A 19401-nucleotide genomic window follows, 5' to 3' on the forward strand; every position below is an offset into this window, starting at 1 on the left:
CAGCAATTACACTTTAAAATAGATACACCCTAGAGAACTGAATGCATATGTGGGCTGAAATGCATGACAAAAATATTCACATCAGCATTGTTCATCTTTACCACAAACTAGAGATAAACCGAGTTAACATGAACAATAGACTGGATAATTAAATTTTGTATTTTTCTGTTGGGTTGCCTTTTTCTCACTGATTTGTGGGAAGCTTAAAACAAAAACATTTTATACAAACACACACATGCTAACTTTTGCTAATTAAATACACTACAATAATCTTATCCATCTGCCCCGCTCAATCAACACATACTTTGCTTATGAAAGAATCACAGACCAACTGAGAAATCCCTTGTTATGAACGGGAGGTAGGGCTCTTGGGCTTGGATCTGGATAGTTGAGTGGTGGTATCTTACAGGAGTCTCTCTGTAAAAGTGTGATTTCTCTATGGGGACACAATTGTCCTCAAAAGCCCAGGCTCTTCATCCAGTTTAACCGGAAGGAGTCTTAATTGACTGTAGAAGTAATGGACTGAGGTATTGGTGATTCGCCTGCTTCTAATCTGAGTAGTTTATTTTCTTCCAAGTTCTTGCCAACAGAAGATCCTGCCATATGCAATCTCATCTCCACACCTGGGTTTACATGGGTCCCTGTTGGTCAGAAACTCCCCATTCAGCTCTGCTTATAGTAGAATTACCAGCAGCAATACTATCCTTAGAAAGAGGGTGGCAATTGTAAAAATGCTTTCCTGCCCATTATCTCATTTGACCCTCATAACACCCTTGAGAAAGGGGTGGCTGGTGCTTTTATCTCCACTTTGATGAGGAGGAAACTGGCTCAAAGCTAAGTGGCTTATGCCAGTCTCCAAACCAGTAAGTGGTAGAGTTCTGACTAGAAGCTAAGTCTCCTATCTTGGAATTCTGGACCCTGCATCATCCGTTAAGATTCTGGCTCAAGTTCCACCTCCTCCAGGGAGATTTTCCACTCACAGGATTCTTTCTCATCTCTGAAGAGTTCTAAATATTACTTTTGGGACTTCCCTGTTTTTGGATGCATTGGTTAAGAATCCGCCTGCCAAAGCAGGGGACATGGGTTCAAGCCCTGGTCCAGGAAGATCCCACATGCTGCAGAGCAACTAAGCCCGTGTGCCACAACTACTGAGCCTGCGCTCTAGAGCCCATGAGCCACAACTATTGAGCCCACATGCCACATCTACTGAAGCCCGTGCACCTAGAGCCTGTGCTCTGCAACAAGAGAAGACACCACAATGAGAAGCCCACGCAGCACAATGAAGAGTTGCCCCCCGCTCACCACAAGTACAGAAAGCCCGTGTGCAGCAACAAAGACCCAATGCAGCCAATAAATAAATACAATAAATAAATTTATAAATATTACTTTCTATACTACTTACTTGACAATAACCACAAATGCTTTGAATGGTCATCTGTCTCGAAGTATATGCCTTGTTCCACTGCACTATTTGCAAGCTTCTCCTGAAGCAGGAACAATGTAGTATATTACTGGTTCTTTCCCACACCTCACACCATGCCTTCCTGCAGCCTGTGCCCAGTAAGGATTGGCTGGGGCTTGGCTATCCCTGTGGGATGCAGCATTCAAAGAGCCAACTCCAGCTATCGAGACTGACATGCCCTGATCCATGCGTGTATCAGAGAATATAGGAAAAATTCCTGCCAACAAGGTTATTGAACACTGTCATGAATCTCAAAGTACATTACATTAGTCACCATATATGCAGGAGGATTTGCTTTGTGGAGGTAGGAATTATATTCTTAAATGTGCTTGTATTCTCCAGCGCGCCTTTCCACACAGCAGGGACATACCATGAAAGGCTGTCTTTAAATGATTTATACATCAAATAAGTCGTCTATTGAAATTTACTGAAATATAAGGCTGCTTTTCTTTTCTCAGAGGATTGGGCAGGAAAGCAAGACATGTTCAGATCTGGGCTCCTCTTGTTACCACTAAGCAAGTAAGTTCGCTTCTCAAAGCGTTGATTTCCTCAACTGTAAAATGGAAGCACAAAAATCTGTCTCCTAGTGAAGAAATGAAAGTAAAAATATCTTTTGATACATCAAGAAATTTATAGAAGGTAAAGGATGAATGAGTCAAGTAAGATTTGGTTCTTGTGAGGTTAAGCAAGTTAAACTGTGGGAATCAGGGCCTTCAATTGTAAAACGAGAGAATTGGCGTAGATTATTTTTAAAGTGCTCTTTCACGTCTAAAGAGTCTATGACTCTGTAATGTTAGCTTCAATTGCCCAGCACTCTTAATATTTTAATTTTTCTTTCCATATACATAAAAGCTAAACAAATTATCTCACGCACAAAGGGAGACTCTTATTTAAAATAATTCAGTCATGAATACTTTTTCCAAAGGATAATCTACCCTGATGTAAATAATTGTCCTGATTTATGTGTTTTCACATTCTGTTTTTGGAGATTTCAGGAAGGAAGTCTTCCAGTGCCTGTATTATGCTAACTAGAGCTTCAGGCCTTACTCACAGTGTCTGTCCTTCATCAAACCATTCCTGCAGGGAGAGGGTGGGTGTTGTTAATAACCAAATGAGCATTTAGTCTCCATTTGACAGACTTCCCATGTGGACCTGAAAGCTCCCCACAGTGATTTGTATTTTGTAAATTGATGTCTTACTGGCGACAAGAGGTCTCCTTCTGAGTAGCTTGTGTAAATGAATACTCATGTAATGTCAGCTTGAAATGTGTCTGCTGTAGAACTAGGAGGTTGGAGGACAGGAAATTAAACAATGAATGGATATAAAGGCTTGGACATGGATGGGGTGGACAGAGTGGGGGAGCTCAGGAGCCAAAAGTAGGAAGTACAAGATGAGAAAAGTGAGAGCTGTTGCAGGAATCTCAAGTGTGTCAAACATGCATGCATTGAACTTCCCTGGTGGTTAAGAATCCACCTGCCAATACAGGGGACACGGGTTCAATCCCTGGTCCAGGAAGACCCCAAATGCTGGGGAGCAACTCAGCATGTGCACCACAACTACTGAGCCAGAGCTCTAGAGCCTGTAAGCCACAACTACTGAAGCTCATGTGCCACAACTACTGAAGCCCGAGCACCTAGAGCCCATGCTCTGCAACAAGAGAAGCCACCACCATGAGAAGCCTGTGCACCACAAGGTAGAGTAGCCCCCACTCGCCACAACTACAGAAAGCCCTCATGCAGCAATGAAGACCCAATGCAGCCAAAAAAAAAAAAACATGAATGCATTATGACGGGCATGTTCGCATACTTTATTTCACGGCATCTTCACAGTGTATCTTGTACTTTGGGTTCAAAGAGATCAAATGACTTTCTGAATGTGCACAACTGATAAGAAGAATAAGAATTTTCATTCAGCTCTTGATACTAGAACTAGGACCTTTATGCTCATTTGCAGTCAACGGTGGTGCTAGTTTGAGATGACTTCAATAGAAAAGGCAATATGTAGGCATTGGGCCTTTAACATTTAGTAGATTGACATACTTTTCTGCCTAAACTGGGATATAGAAGCAGAAAGAAACATGCCCAGAAACATACCTTACTAGGTACTGTCACAGTTTTAATATAAAAAACCACAGACTTTAATTTTTCATAGGGACCTATCTGCTTAGTGGTGAGGGAAGTTCTTGCTTGGACTGAGGATGGAAAGAGGTTGAGAAAAAAAAGGAGAAAAAGAGGAAGAGGAGAAGGGAAAAGAGGAAGTAGAAAAAGAGGAGCAGGAAGAAGAGAAAAAGAAGTTAATATCTATCAATTAGGAAAAGAAGCTGAGCTCAATGCTCAGATAGCTGCTTCCCAGATGCATCTCCAAATCTGGGCACCTTGAGCTCTGTAACTTCTATAAGTCACTGAGAAGGACTCCTTGGTGTAGTGGATCCTGGCCACTAAAGACCCTTCTTCTATGTGTGTTATTGGAAAGTCCTCACTGCTAAGGCAGGGAGGCAGGAGGGTGAGTGAGGCAGGTCTAGGGTGTCAAGACCTTGGATCCAGAAGAAGCTCCCAACCTCTGTAGGTGATGGTCACCATGCGCTAGAGAAAATTTTTCCTACAGGTCGGCCTCATGTCCCTCTTTGCTTCTTTCTCAGCAAGACCCATCTTCAGACCAAGGCTGCCCAGGGCATAATAGAGTTTGATCATCTGGAAATTAATTTGACCTTCTTAGCTCCCTGATTTAGCCCACCAAGATTTCTAGTTTTCACATTTAAGATAAAAAAAAAATTTTTTTGAGACCTTGACATCATGAAGTATATGGCAGCTTAGACTAACTGTAGCTACAAACATCAACCAGTTGATACATGAGAAGTAAAATTAATGACCACTCCCTTCCCACCCACACACATCCGCTCACACCATCTAGCCCAGGAAACAAGACCTGAAGGTGGACTTATGCTGTGCGTTATCAGGCCAGTCCTATCTTATGAAGTACATTTCCACAGGCTTTTAAATTTTTGCTGCATCTAATTACAGAATGTCTGAATGGAACAGGGATCCAGAGGTGAACTGAATTATTGAAAAAAGCAGAAGCAATGAGGGCACGAAAAGCTATTGTGTGAGTTCATAATAGATTCACCAAACTTAAGGATGCTGAGAAATGCGAGCATTTAATTCAGAAGACAAATATCCCTTCTCATAACCTTTGGAAAAAAATTTTTTTTCTTTAAACCTTCTTCAAGTTTGGGTAATTATCTTAGATCAAGGCCAAAAGCATAGAACAGAGTGCAGGCACTCTAAAAAGAGATACATTTATTCAGGTTAAAGCCTAAACAATTTATCTACTGAAACATGTATACACAAGGTGGCTTATTGTTTTCTACGAAAGTGGTCCGAACACTTTAACTGAAGGAGATGGAGAACACAAAGATACACAGCTTATAAGTGAGGATGGGAATGAGAGTGGGTGCAGGAGAGTCGGAGTTGGAAGGATTTCATACTGGATCATCTGACTCTTGGTCCAGTGCCCGGTCCTTTACTTTCTTTAACAACTTTTATTGATATATAATTGACATACAATAAACTGCATATATTTAAAGTATACAATTTGATTTTTTTTCTTATTAGTAATGTATATATGGCAATCCCAATCTCTCAATTCATTCCACCTAGTGCCCTGTCCTTTCAATTACGACCCTCTCTGAGACATTGTTAAAAATATTGAAACATCCTTTGTCGGCATTAGAAACTTTAACTTTCAAACCCATGGATTAAAGAAAAGAAAAGCATAAGGCTGTGCCTTCCAGTTGATAACTATTATTCAATGAGGATATAGGCCTTACACCAAATTTTAATAACAAACGGAAAATTTCTTCCAATTAAAATAGGCGGAGGGAAATTCAGCGCATTCGGTTTATGCTTTGATCTTCTGCTTGAAACCCTGTCAGGAAACTAATGCAAGAATGATTTAAACATCCCAGGGTGTTGTTCACTAAACATAAGGTTATTTTTCTCAGTGAGACAATCCAAAGCACTGCTTTTTAACCACTTCTCCTAATAACCACTGTTCCTGGAGAAGAAAGAACTGAAATCTGCAAAACCTCAAGAGTTGAGATGGCATCTAGTTCTGAGGGAAGGTGTATCCCTCAGTTACCTGCCTGCTTCCTGCTCACACTTCAACACTGGGGATTAAGTTTGTCGAGTATTTTCCAGAGAGCAGTTTCTACTTCTTTGTTCCTAAGACTGTAGATCAGGGGCTTCAGCATGGGAATCACCATCCCATAAAACACAGATGCTATTTTATCCATGTCCACAGACTGGGTGGAGCTGGGCTATAAGTACGTGAAGATGATGGTTCCGTAGAAGATGGAGACTGCAGTGAGGTGGGACGCACAGGTGGAGAAGGCTTTCTTCCTTCCTCCCGCAGAATGCATCCGTTGGATGGCAACGTATATGAAGAGGTAAGAGACGAGGATGACCAGGAGGGTGAAAAAGACGTTGACGCTCACGACAAACAAAACCATCAGCTTGCTGACACGTGTGTTGGAGCAGGAGAGAGCCAGGAGTGGAGGGATGTCGCAAACAAAGTGATTAATCTCACTCGAACCACAAAAGGAGAGTCTGAAGGTATCTGCTGTGTGGACGCAGGCGTTGAGGAGCCCGTTGTGAGGAAGGCACACACACCGGCCGTCATGGTGGTGGTGTAATGAAGCGGCCTGCACACCGCTGCATGGCAGTCATAGGCTACGGAGGAGGTAGCACTCAACGGTGGCAAAACCCACGAAGCAGAAGGACTGAGCAGCACATCTGTCGTAGGAGATGACTCTGTCCCCCAAGTGTGGTGCAGCCACTGTCTTGGGAGCTACAGCTGTTGAGTAACCCAGATCGACAAAGGAGAGGTTGCTGAGGAGGAAGTACGTTGGAGTGTGGAGGTGGGAGTCTGAGTAGATAATCAGCATTATCCCCCCATTCCCAACCAAAGTGATGACGTGGATGGACAAAAATACCAGGAAGAGGGGAACCTGGAGGTTGGGGTCATCTGTTAATTCCAAGAGGATGAACTCTGTTACTTCTGTACTATTCACCATTGAGGTTAACTTCAATCTAGCCTGGAGATTAAAGAGGAGCCAATGGAACTTAGATGAAAGTATAAGATGGATGATATAAAAATAAAAAAAAAATAATATATATTGAGAATATATGATGTGTAAGTCACATGCTAGATCCTGCTATTACATTACAGCATTTAATCCTGTGAGATAGGTGCTATTATGCCAATTTTACAGATGACAATGTTAAGGCTTGGGAACTTCATATTGACCAGAATAACCTAATTAGTAGGGGTCAGAATTAAAGTCACATCTTTATGTTACTGAACCCAAAGTCCATACACGCAGAGCTTGAATTATTCTACCTGTTTACATCATATGAAACAAAATATGATATGTCTGATAGCCTAGTTTTTAAGAATTTATTTATTTGGTTTTAAAAAATCAAAGAGAGAATAGTATGAAGTAAAAAGTATAAATCCCTCATTCCTTGTTTTCTTATTCTACTCCTAAGAATATAGCTCTACAGAGATTTCCTGACATTTTGCATGCCAACAGAATTATATGGTATTAATCAGAGTAATAGCTCAGTATATGCCAGGCACTGCTCCAAGAGCTTTACTTGAAGTTAACTTATTTAATCCTCAAACCAACTCTTAGGGGTTGATCATATTATTTTCCTCCTTTTACACAAGGAGAAACTGTACAAATGTGTAAATTGTGTAAAATAAGCACAAGGAATGTATATGATAATACTTTACTTATTTCAACATTTTCACCTTTTTAAACAATGCTCCATGATATAAAATATGCAAATAGAGCATTTTGCTTTTTATTTAGGTTATTTCCAGTTGGCAGTATATATTATACTTGGTCTCCTTTTTCTGGCTACTATCGGCTCCTGAAATCTAGTAGATTTTAGATGGAGAGAGAGAAGAAGGAGGAGGGTGAGAGGAAGAGGGAGGGGGAGGGGAAGGGGAGGGATGGGGGAGGGAGAGGAAAGAGAGTGAGAAGAGGAAGGAGGGGAAGGAGGAGGAGGAAGAGGAAAAGGAGAAGGAGAAAACTAACGCCCAAAGTCACATAACTGGTTAAGTCTTGAAAGTGGAATTAAAACCTTGGTCTGTCTGATATCAAATCCAGAGCTCTTAACTACAGTTTTAGTGTCTTTATAAATTTATCCCTCAACAGTAATTCAATTGTATTTTATACAATTGAGATTATACACTGAGATTATACACGTTCACTTCCTATCAGAAGTCATTGTTACTGATCCTGGTTGCAGTTAAGTTCTCTCTTCTCCACTCTCTCAAAGCACTTGAGTTGTGATTGATCCACGCAATTCGCTGAGCCACCACCCAGCGCCTGAACTGGAGTAAGTCCCTGGGGACCGTGACTGTCTTTATTCCCTCTGGCGCACCCAGCCTACCGTGACACCTTGATCACACACATAAACGTTTGGTGAGTTAAATAGAACATCAATAGCCAAGTGGGTCCACCTTTTATGCCAACCTATAAGCTAAGACTTGTAGTATGAAAAATATTCAGAAGTAACAGTGAGACTGGGGATGGGCAGGCCTGGAGAAAGACTTGTGTCCTAATTCTAGTGACCTGTCTCTCTCTCCTATTGTTTTCCCTCAGCCCCATTGCTTGTAGGTTTTTCCTGTCCCTGGTGGCAGAATGGGTGGCAACAGGCTCAGACTGAGGAAGAGAGAAAAGATGCAAAGGAGAGAAAGAGGGGGAAAAAGGAGATTCAAGGGAGAAAATGCTTCAGCTCTGCTTGGCCTAGGTTTATCTGCAACCACAGTGATGAGATTGGTAAGCAGCCTTTTTTATACCACACAAAGAGACAGCCTAGCCTGTCATGTTTAGATGACAATTATACACACGAGTGTTGGCTGGTATCACGAGACCGGCTCAGCCAGTTTGGAAATGCTGTTGTTCAGGAACCATGATAACACTCCAGCCCTGATTTCCACTTTCAACCTTTATAAACAATGCTCCGGGGGTACCCTTGTAGATGTCTTCTCATGCCTCTTTCTCTCACCCTAAGGTAAATCCCTAGAATTTTATATTTTTATCCTTCATTTGCTTATTGACAGATTTCCATCCTGTAATGTACCAATTAACTTTCCAACCTGCAGCACTTTCCATTACATTTACCTAGTCCTTCTTATTTTTCTCTTCCTTTTGACTTTTGGCATGTGTGTATACTCTGTAATTTAGCAGACACAATATCCTATAATCTATGACAGGCAGTTGCCTGATATTACATATTAGGAAACTGGGGGCTCTTAATTGCAATATCTGTACAAAGCCCCAAGCAGGATCTATCAACCTCAGCACTATTAATATTACGGGCTGGGCAGTTCTTTGGTTGCAGGTGGGGGGTGGGGGCAGGGGAAAGGCTGTCCAGTGCATTATAGGAGGTTTAGCAGTATCCCTGGCCTCTGCCCACTGGATGCCAGGAACACACCCCCTTCCTTAGTTGTGATAACCAATAATGTCTCCAGACACTGCCAAATGTCCCAAATGTCCATGGGGTCATCCCTGGTTGAGAACCACTATTCTAGAGATTATAAAACTCTATTTGTGATCACAGTTCATTTAACCACAATTCCATGAGTTATGCATATTATATATTTTACAGCATACATATATATTACAGACATATTCATGTGTGTATATATATATATGAAGAAACTGAGACTTGGTGAGATAAAACAGCTAGTTCAAGATCTAGAGCTCCAGTCAAATATTGCTACTCATTGGTGGGGGAGTCCAGGAAGGGAAAACTGCTTGCCAAGTACAGTACTGTGGTCCTTCAACTAAAGAGATACTCACCTTCCTACTTTATAAACCAACCTCTTCGCCAACACAAGGTAGGATAAATGACGTGGGAAAATGCCAAGAATGAAAGGCAGCTGACTTTGGATTCTGAATTCTATTTCAAAACACCTTCTCAAATGCTTATTTAATCAATTTCCTTGGTTCATATTACTGACCACCCAATTATATGTACCTACGCTGCAGGTCTGGTTTCTAACAGTTATCACACACTGCCTATATTGAATTGCCCCAGACTTCCATCTTCATATATAATCGATTAACATTCAAAGTGTTTCTATGTTCTCTTGATGGACAACACTTTCCATATAGACTGCCGTCACTGTTAATAAATGTGTCTGGATCTAGAGAAGCAAAGATAATCTGGAGTCAAGGCAGAGAGACGAAAGCCTTGCTTTTTGCAGCATCATCCCTGAAGGCCTGAATCCAAATCCCATTTCTGCCACTGCTGCTGTGTTCCTTCCCACCAATGTCCTACAAAGGCCAAGCTTTTCTGAGTTGGCCTAAAATAAATATCAGAAGGAGCCTTGAAAAGGTAAAGACATTTAAAAAAAAATATTTAAAGATAGCCTGTGATCGACTGCTTTATTTAATAAATAACAAATAAGAGGGAATTCCCTGGCAGTCCAGTGGTGAAGACTCTTTGCTTTCACTGCCGAGGGCCCAGGTTCGATTCCTGTTCAGGGATCTAAGATCCCACAAGCCGCACAGTGCAGCTAAACAAATAAATAAATAAATAACAAATAAGAAAGCGTATTGAAAACTGAAAAACATTAAAACTTCAAGGATTGAGGGATTACTGAAGTCGAAACCACCAAGACAGAGAATCTGAAAAGTGTTATCAAAATTGTTTCTAATGAGGTTTGAAGATCCACCCTCAGCCATCACATCCCACGGAGGAATTTCCAAAAGAAGATCCTCAACAGAAAACTATCAGACTCAAATCCATGAAAAAAGAGACAAGGTGTGTTCCTCCCTGTCTGTGCATCCATCTCCAAGGCCTAGATCAGTGCCAGGCACAGAGTAGACTCTTAAGTGTTTGTTAAATGAACGAATGGATAAGAAACTCAACAGTTGAGTGAGAAATCATAGTTTTAATGCTTACTAGTGTGGGACTGTAGGCAAGTCAATTTTCCTCTACCAGAAAAGGATTAAGGAAGATAAAATATGAGAAAATCTAGTCACTGTGTGGTCTATGGTGGGTACTCATTACAAACTCATTTATCTTTTTATTAAACTATTGGTCAATCAATAGAAAACAAACTTATGGTTACCAAAAGGGAAAGGAGGTGGGGGAGGGATAAACTAGGAGTTTGGGATTAACAGATACAAACTGCTATATATAAAATAAACGATAAGGTCATATATTTATATATGTGTGTGTGTGTGTGTGTGTATATATATCTGAATCAGTTTGCTGTACACCAGAAACTAACACAACATTGTAAATCAAGTATACTTCAATTAAAAAACATTTTTAAAAAATACTGATCAATCCTATGAACTTGGTTCCCGGATTTTATTGACACCAGCTGGTAGCAGCCTTCTACCTAGAAATAACTATGTGAGTTTCTGTTTAAGAAAAGATGACCCAAAAATGACCTAGGAGAGGCTCATTGTCTCAGTTTTTCATGTGGCAGAGGAAAGTGGGGAAAACAGAATTGAGTCCTTTTTTGTACCTATTTCTAAGCCCCTTTCTCCTAGACAAATCCATTATTTTTACCCACCGTATGAAGAATGCTGGAAAAAAAAAGCAAAAAAACAACTAAGTCGGGAAAAACATACCTGGTTCCTAGGGAATTCTGAGATCTTAATTCAGAACTGCCTTCTACTACGGGGTTTTTGAAGCCTGCAAAAGAAAAGAAAAGCTGTTCTGTCTTGGAAGACCTCCGATTTCAAAGAGTAAAAGATTTCCTGAGGCTACGAAGTAAGTATAAAGACAGTTCAGCTGTGGTTGTCAGTTTGTTTCAGAGCTTAAGTGAGTGGTACCAAACTGTATGAGAGTCCTGGGGTCAGCCAGAAGCTGGCATCTATGCAGATACGGGAGCCTCTGAAGGGACATTCCCTAAAGTCTCACCCCTAATCCAGGGCTCAGTAACATGCAAACAAGTAATCAAACCACTTTCCTGAGGGAATGAAACATTATTGTGATATGGAAGAGGCTTAAAGGCCCCAGGGGAGTGCCAAGCCTTCAAGTTTTAAAAAAGTCCTTCAAAGGAGCAGCAGGGTCCAACCATCCCCACTCAGCCCATAGAAGACGTCCTGTACGTATTTGGGATTTGGCACTTTCTCTAAGACTAAGTGGGGAGAAATTTTAATTTCATCAGGGCATATAGATGATAGACTTCATCAAAATTTCCATTGGCCTAAATCCAGCTCTGACTAAAGAATTTCAAGTTACAAGGACTTTTATGGATCAAAAAAGTTTCATGAATTTTTTTTCCAATCAACTTGATTTTTTTTATTTTATTTATTTATTTATTTATTTATTTATTTTTGGGGGGTACACCAAGTTCAATCATCTGTTTTTATACACATATCCCTGTATTCCCTCCCTTCCTTGACTCCTCCCTCCCTCGAGTCCCCCCCACCCTCCCCACCCCAGTCCTCTAAGGCATCTTCCATCCTCGAGTTGAACTCCCTTTGTTATACAACAACTTCCCACTGACTATCTATTTTACAGTTGGTAGTGTATATATGTCTGTGCTACTCTCTCGCTTCGTCTCAGCTTCCCCTTCACCCCCCGCCCCCTCCCAAACCTCTAGTTCTCCAGTCCATTCTCTGTATCTGCGTCCTTGTTCTTGTCACTGAGTTCAACAGTACCATTTTTAGATTTTAAATGAGCTTTAGCATGGAGCTTACAGGAAGCAAAGGCTTCTCTTTCAGCCCCTACTGAATGATCACATATTGGGTGCTTCCTATGTTTCAGGCCCTTGCTAAGTACTGCATGCGTGTGTTCTTTCACTTAATTAATGTTCACCCAACTCTATGAAAAATATATTGATATTATCTTCCCAGTTTACAGTTGTGAAAACTTTGGTATGTACCTAGCACCCCAATCTTGGTCTCTAATAATAATCTCTCATAAAAGGAACCAGGACTCCTTGGAGAAATGATTGATTCCAGGACTAGAGAAAGGAATACCCCATACAAACTTGGAGCAGCCTGTCACTCCAGGAAGTAAGGAGATGCTTGAACCTGTCTGACTCAAAGTCTACATAATTTTACACTATGCTCTGCTGCTCTTTTTGGGAATCAATGTAGAAGAACAGGGCTGCTCTCAGAGTCTAGAAAAGGATCCTGTTTCCCACAGGGATTCACAAATGCATGTTCCAATGGAGTCAGCTACAAAAGTGAAGCCTATTTACCTTTTTTCTTTTCTCTTAGGAAAATATTTTCTTTGTTGTATAACAAAGGGAGTCCAACTCGAGGATGGAAGATTCCTTAGAGGACTGGGGCAGGGAGGGTGGGGGGGAATCGAGGGGGGGGCGTCAAGGAAGGGAGGGAATATGGGGATATGTGTATAAAAACAGTTGATTGAACCTGGTGTACCCCCAAAAAAAATAAAATAAAATAATAATAAAACAAAAAAAACAAAAAAAAAGAAAATAATAAAATATTAGGAAACCAAAAAAAAAAAAAAAAAAAGAAAATTTTCATTAGAATAAATTTAAATTTTTTTGATAAAATAAGAAGTGGCCAAGTAAGTGGCAAGCTAGGTGCTATGAGGCCAAGGATGTTTTTGCACCACTCTTCAAATTTTGTAGGATCTAATCTTCTGACCCTCACATCCAATTTTGAAGACTAGACCTTCCTCACTGTTATTTTATTTGACCACAACAACCAAGGGGAGGATGGAGGAAGAAAGAGGGAGAGAAAAAGGGAGAGAGGTTTAAAAGAGAGAGAGAATAGCAAGAAGAAGAAGGAGAAGGAGAAGAAGAAGACGACGAAGATGAAGAAGACAAAGACGAAGAGGAGGGGGAGGGAGGGGAAGAGAAGGGAGGAGGAGGAGGAAGAAATTGGGACAAGAAAGAAGAACAAGAAGGAACAGAAGGAAAAGGGAAGAGAAGAGGGAAGGGGAGGCGGGAGAAAGGAAAGAGAAAACTTCACCTTGTAGGTCCAACACCCTATCAAATGAGACAATCTAGCCAAAACATCTGACTCTAAAATAATTTAGTGCTCTCCTTTATCCCGGTTTAATATTCTAAACAAATTAAACAGCATAAAATGAAGACTATTAATATGGTAAAATGGAATAGTCCTGGGTTTTGGTGAGTAAGAAACTTAGAATCTGCTGCTTGCTGAATGGCTAACTCATCAGTTCCTTGTGGTTCTGAATTTATCGTCTTTCTTTTCCCTCCCAAAGGCTCTTAATTCTTATGAGGACACTTGCGCTTTGACTTCTGACTCCTTCACTGTTGGGCTCCTCACAAGATCAAGCTGTGGGACTTCCCTGGGTGCGCAGTGGTTAAAAATCAGCCTGCCAATATCAGGGGACACGGGTTCGATTCCTGGGCAGGGAAGATTCCTCATGTCGAGGAGCAACTAAGCCTGTGTGCCACAACTATTGAGCCCACGTGCTGCAGCTACTGAAGCCCGCGTGCCTAGAGCCCATGCTCTGCAACAAAAGAAGCCACTGCAATGAGAAACCCGGGCACAGCAAGGAAGATTAGCCCCCGATCACCGCAACTAGAGAAAAGCTTGTGCACAGCAATTACCACCCAACGCAGCCAAAAAAAATAATAAGATTTTTTTAAAAATTAAAAAAAAAAAAAGATCAAGCCATGACTTTACCATCAAATAAGTATATCTTGGGGTTTTCGAAAAATAAAGGGGAAGAAAGGGGCCAATTCTGACTTTGGGGTTAGTTCAAGGCCAGGTATCTTTGAGTTAATGCTGCCACCTTGCGGCCATTGCAAGCTTTTGCTGCGATGAGCTTTCCAGCAGTGCCGGCTGGGAAAATGAGAGCCCAGTCTTCCTCCACACACTGACCAGCAAGTTCATAGAGGAAAAACTCTCAGGACCTACAAGAAGAGTGAAGAAGCTACTAGTCTATCTAAAGAAGTTAATTTATGGACACATGGGATGTCAGCGCCTTTTCAGACTTAAGAGATCACTAGGTACCCAAGACACCATGGCCCAGAGGTGACAAGTACAGTCCCTAGAGCCAGGTGCATGGGTTCAAACCCCAGCTTTCCAACCACCTCCCCCCCCACCCACCCACCCACCCACCCACCCAGTGCCTGGAACGCTCAAACAAGCCACTTAGCCTCTCTATTCCTCTTTCTCATTATGGTGTTGTTGTGAGAATTAAGTTAACAGAAGTAAAGTTCTTAGAATACTGAACACTGTACAAATATGTGTTATTTTGTTAATATCGAATTTTATCAAGGAATAAATAGGTTCATGGAGATGAAGGGATCAGCCTAAACCACACAGCTAATTAACAGTGTAATTGAAACCCATGGCTCTGAGACTCCTGACTCATTTCCATCCATCAATTTCCCCAGAATATCCTGAGCTTCTCTTGAGTCATCGGCCCCAGTGAGGTATCTGTACTCTCCGCAGATGACATCATCTTCTTCACTAAGACTGGGGCCACCTGATGTTAATGTCACCTCAGCCACTCCATCTAAATTTACCCTGCCTTCTTCTGCCTTCCTAGCTCCAATCTTGCCCTCTTCTTTTTCCTTCCCCTCCATCCGCACGGTTGATCCAATCTCGGCTTACTCTTGTGAGAGCTTTCCTGTAGCAATTAGTCCCATCCTTCATACCTTCTCTTACTTTCTCTTACCCCATGTGTCCACAAGCATGCTTAAGTTACCCATCCTTTCCCCCAAAACTCTCAAAAAGCTTTCTTCCACCCTAATAAACCCTTGTGCTCTAGCAGTATCCCTCCTTCTACCATCGTCTACCTCATCTCCCATCTCAACTATTTCCACCTCCATTCTATTGAAACAGTATTCTTTTTTATTTGGTTGGTTGGCTGGTTAGTTGGTATTTTTTTGGCTGCACCAGGTCCTAGCTGCAGCATGTGGGATCTTCTCAGTTGCAGCACACAGATTCTAAGTTGCAGCATGCATGCAGGATCTAGTTCCTCGACCAGGGAGCGAACCCGGGCCCCCTGCATTGGAAGCGCAGAGTCTTACCCACTGGACCACCAGGGAAGTCCCTGAGACAATATTCTTAAAGGCCACTCCAGAGCCTGCCTCACAGACATGCATCCATTGTAGTCACATAAGGACCCATGCACAGAGGGGCCCCATCCTTGTGGTTTAAGGTTCTGCATCAAATTATTAATGGTTTTATCTTAAAATATGTTTTGTAGATAAAATCTGAGGGGCAGTGGAACATGCACGAGAGGCTTGGACCCTCAGCTCGTGCCTGGTCACACCTCCCTCTGCCTCCCATTCTCTCTTCAATCCAGCGTGTTCAAAACTTCAATGACTTGCTTGTTGCCTGCAGGATAATGTGCAGCTTCTCCAAACTGACATTGAAAGCAAGCTAGCCCCAACCAACCTTTTCAGTTTTATTTACCTTCTTTTATTTTTTTTTTAGTTTAACTTTTATTTTATATTGGAGTGTAGCTGATTTACACTGTTGTGTTAGTTTCAGGTGTACAGCAAAGCAATTCAGTTGTATGTATACATATACCCAGTTTTTCAGATTCTTTTCCCATATACGTTGTTACAGAATATTGAGTAGAGTTCCTTGTGCTATACAGGAGGGTCCTTGTGGGTTATCTATTTTATGTATAGTTGTGTGTATAGTTTAATTCTCTTTATAACTACCAAGTATCCTACTTTATCCACACACAACCAAAAAAGGCACACATTAGATCCTCAATAAAGAAGCTCCTTTCTCCACCTACCCTACCAGGCACATTTTCCCTTTTGCCTTACTTCATGCTTTCCCCACTGGGTTGGAATGCCCCAGTTTTCTTTTCTTGCTTTCACTTGAAGATTCAAATTAAAGCCATCTCTACCATGAAGTTTTTCTCTGAGGTTATGAAAAGCATATGTGTGTTCTTCTATTTATAACACTTTTCCAAATCGCCTTGTAATGTTTAGTTCTGTAGCTTATCTGCCTCTTTTTGTTTCCTTTCCCAGAAGCTATTACTTTCACTTTTCCCACCCCCAGTTCCCTACCTCTTTCACTGCCCTGACCTCTCCTACCAGGGAAGAAAACTTCCTGTATGGACAAGCTCACGTTAGGGCTGACTGTGTGACTCTTCCTAGACTGTAAGCTCCTTGAAGACAAAAACAAAGTCTTACTATCTTAGGTTTTCCCCTGGAACCTAGAACAGTGACTGTAAACAGTAATTGCCTACCAAATTATGCAAATCCTACCTGATTTTCTATTTAATAAATTGGACTAGGAACAGAGATGTCATTTGAGGAACTCCCATAAGAGAAATGTATTTGTCCTTAACTCACCAAACTAGCATTCAGATCACCAGATATGATAATTTTAAAAATCACTCTATGCTTCTCATTAGGAATAAAAATGGGAAACTAATTATTTGTAGATTTGCAAACCCTGAGGGCTTCTTTGTTAGTGAAAAATAAAAAGGAACAGTTTAAACTGGTGCTTAGAAATATATCTCCCCCTCAACAGCCATCAACTCTATCTCAGCACATTTGCATATGTAAACTCATAGAAGATGGACCATCTTTATTCCTTATGATAACATCTCATCTCAGCCTCCATCTTGTCTGTCCCCTTTAGTATCCAGTTTGATCATCTTCTTCATCTTAAGACTCCACTGTCTCCATCTCTATGAACTTCTTCCTCTCAGCACACAAACATCCAAAAAAATACTTCTCAACTCTGATCATAAAGCTACCCTGCTAATGCAACTTTAATTTTCACAATATATCTCAGAAGAGATGTTCCTGTCCACTGAGTAAAAGAACAAATAAACAGATGATAAGATGATAAAAAAAATCAAATGATATTGCACAAGGTAACAGAACTAGTTAGCCGTAGAGCTGGACAGAAGTCCACCCCCGAAGTCAAGACCACATCATAAAGCCATCCCCATCTTGCAACTACAGTTCAAATACATCAATCTGAAATGAGGCATAAACCCATGCCTTTGTGTGTTTTCTCGAAGGAGATGAGTTTACTACTCAACAAGCAGACATCATTGCATCTGCATTAGTCACGATCTTGGAGGCCAATGTGGATCTCATCTACAAAGATACGTCACCAAGATGCAGCGGGACAACACTCTTTAGCAAATAATGTCTCAGGTTGCTAATGTGTAAAAGGATAAAATTATTTTGAAGAAGAGCAAATTTCCACCCCTAAAAGCAGAAAATAAGAAAATGAAACTTGAACTACATCAATTAAAACAAGTTACAGATGAAGTTATGAAAATCAAAGCAGATACAAAATCAGACTTCAATGTAGAACAGAGCAGAATAAAAGAATTGTATTCATTGAACACAAGAAAGCTGCAGGCAATGAGAACAGAAATGGTAATGTTACAACCCAGCAAGATCAGGCCCCCATTTAGATAGACATTGAGGTTGCTGGCCTCAAAACCATGCTCAAGCTATACAAGCTTGATAATATTAAATATTTAGCAGGGTCTATATTTATGTGCCTGACAGTAAGTCTGGGATTTTATCACCTGTGTATAATAAAGTCTCTATTAAAAAAAAATCAAAATTTGCCTGTTGGTGAGTTTGGAATTAGATAACAGAGTGAACCTACCAAGCTTATGCCTAGAAAGCATGTGGAATTGTATCTTGGCCACCTTATTCTTTTGAGTAATATTATGGACTGAATATTGTCCCAACAAAGTCCATATGTTGCTTTGCTGTACACCTGAAATGAACACAACATTGTAAATCAACTACAGTTCAATTAAAAAAAAAAATCCAGGGACTTCCCTGGTGGTGCAGTGGTTAAGAATCCGCCTCCCAATGCAAGGGACATGGGTTCGATCCCTGGTCTGGAAAGACCCCACATGCCTCGGAGCAACTAAGCCCATGCGCCGCAACTACTGAGCCTGCACTTTTGAGTCTGTGAGCCACAGCTGTTGAGCCCAAGTGCCACAACTACTGAAGCTCAAACGCCTAGAGCCCATGCTCCACAACAAGAGAAGCCACCACAATGAGAAGCCTGTGCACCACAACAAAGAGTAGCCCCCACTAGCAGCAACTAGAGAAAGCCCGTGTGCAGCAACTAAGACCTAACATAGCCAATAAATAAATAAATAAATAAATTCAATCAATCAATCAATCAATCCGTGTGTTGAAGCCCTAATTCCCAATATGTCTGTGTTTGGAGATAGGGCCTTCAAAGAGGTAATTTAGGTTAAATGAGGCCATAAGGGTGCAACCCTAATCCAATAGGATTCTTGTTCTTATAAGAAGAGGAGGAGACACCAGGGAGATACATGCACAGAGGAAAGGACATGTGAGGACAACAGGGAGAAGGTGGCCATCAACAAGACAAAGAGAGAGGCCTTAGGAGAAGCCAAACCTGTCGACATCTGGATCTTGGACTTCCAGCCTCTAGAACTGTAAGAAAATAAATTTCCGTTGTGTCAGCCATCCAGTCTGCGGTATTTTGGTACAGCAGCCCTGGCAAAACTAATACAAGTAATAATGATGCCAAGGATTTTCCTGGGAATTTCACTTGAATCACGGTTAGGCCATTGATAGGCAGTGAATATCATGGCCTTGGAAAGTTCCTGAACTCTTTTCCCTTGGCTCTGTTTTCTTAACCTGGGTTCACTAATTTCTATCTATGGGAAGCAGCCAATTGGATGGATTTCCTGTGCCATGAAAATCATTCCGTCTTGAGCCTTACTTTGTCAAGATGTTGCTGCAAAGGAAGATTATCAGCTCACACTCAAGCTCTTCTCCTAATCTCCCAGCATTTTCAATTCCATCAGCTTTCATCCTGAGCCCTAAAAAAGATTTCCAAAATCATACACAAGCAACTAAAAGTCTGCTATGCTTTTACAGTCTCCATGGAAATGCTAGAGATGGAAGCTATACTGACTTCCTCACATATCTCTTAGACTATTTTGTTAACGCCTTTTATG

At 41.2% G+C, this 19401-nt stretch overlaps 1 protein-coding gene and 1 pseudogene across 1 annotated transcript; one reads left to right on the forward strand and one right to left on the reverse strand.

Moving 5' to 3' along the window:
* Positions 1-5621: 5621 nt before the first annotated feature.
* Positions 5622-6533, reverse strand: LOC130848702 (olfactory receptor 5B21). Its single transcript, XM_057727113.1, is given in 3 exon segments — positions 5622-6103; positions 6106-6197; positions 6199-6533. Coding segments are annotated over 3 exon segments (909 nt in total).
* Positions 6534-17429: 10896 nt separating this feature from the next.
* LOC130848703 (mitochondrial calcium uniporter regulator 1-like) lies at positions 17430-18045 on the forward strand (annotated as a pseudogene).
* The last annotated feature ends 1356 nt before the right edge of the window (positions 18046-19401 follow it).

Source organism: Hippopotamus amphibius, chromosome 3 (genome assembly GCF_030028045.1).
Source record: "Hippopotamus amphibius kiboko isolate mHipAmp2 chromosome 3, mHipAmp2.hap2, whole genome shotgun sequence".
NCBI lineage: Eukaryota > Metazoa > Chordata > Mammalia > Artiodactyla > Hippopotamidae > Hippopotamus > Hippopotamus amphibius.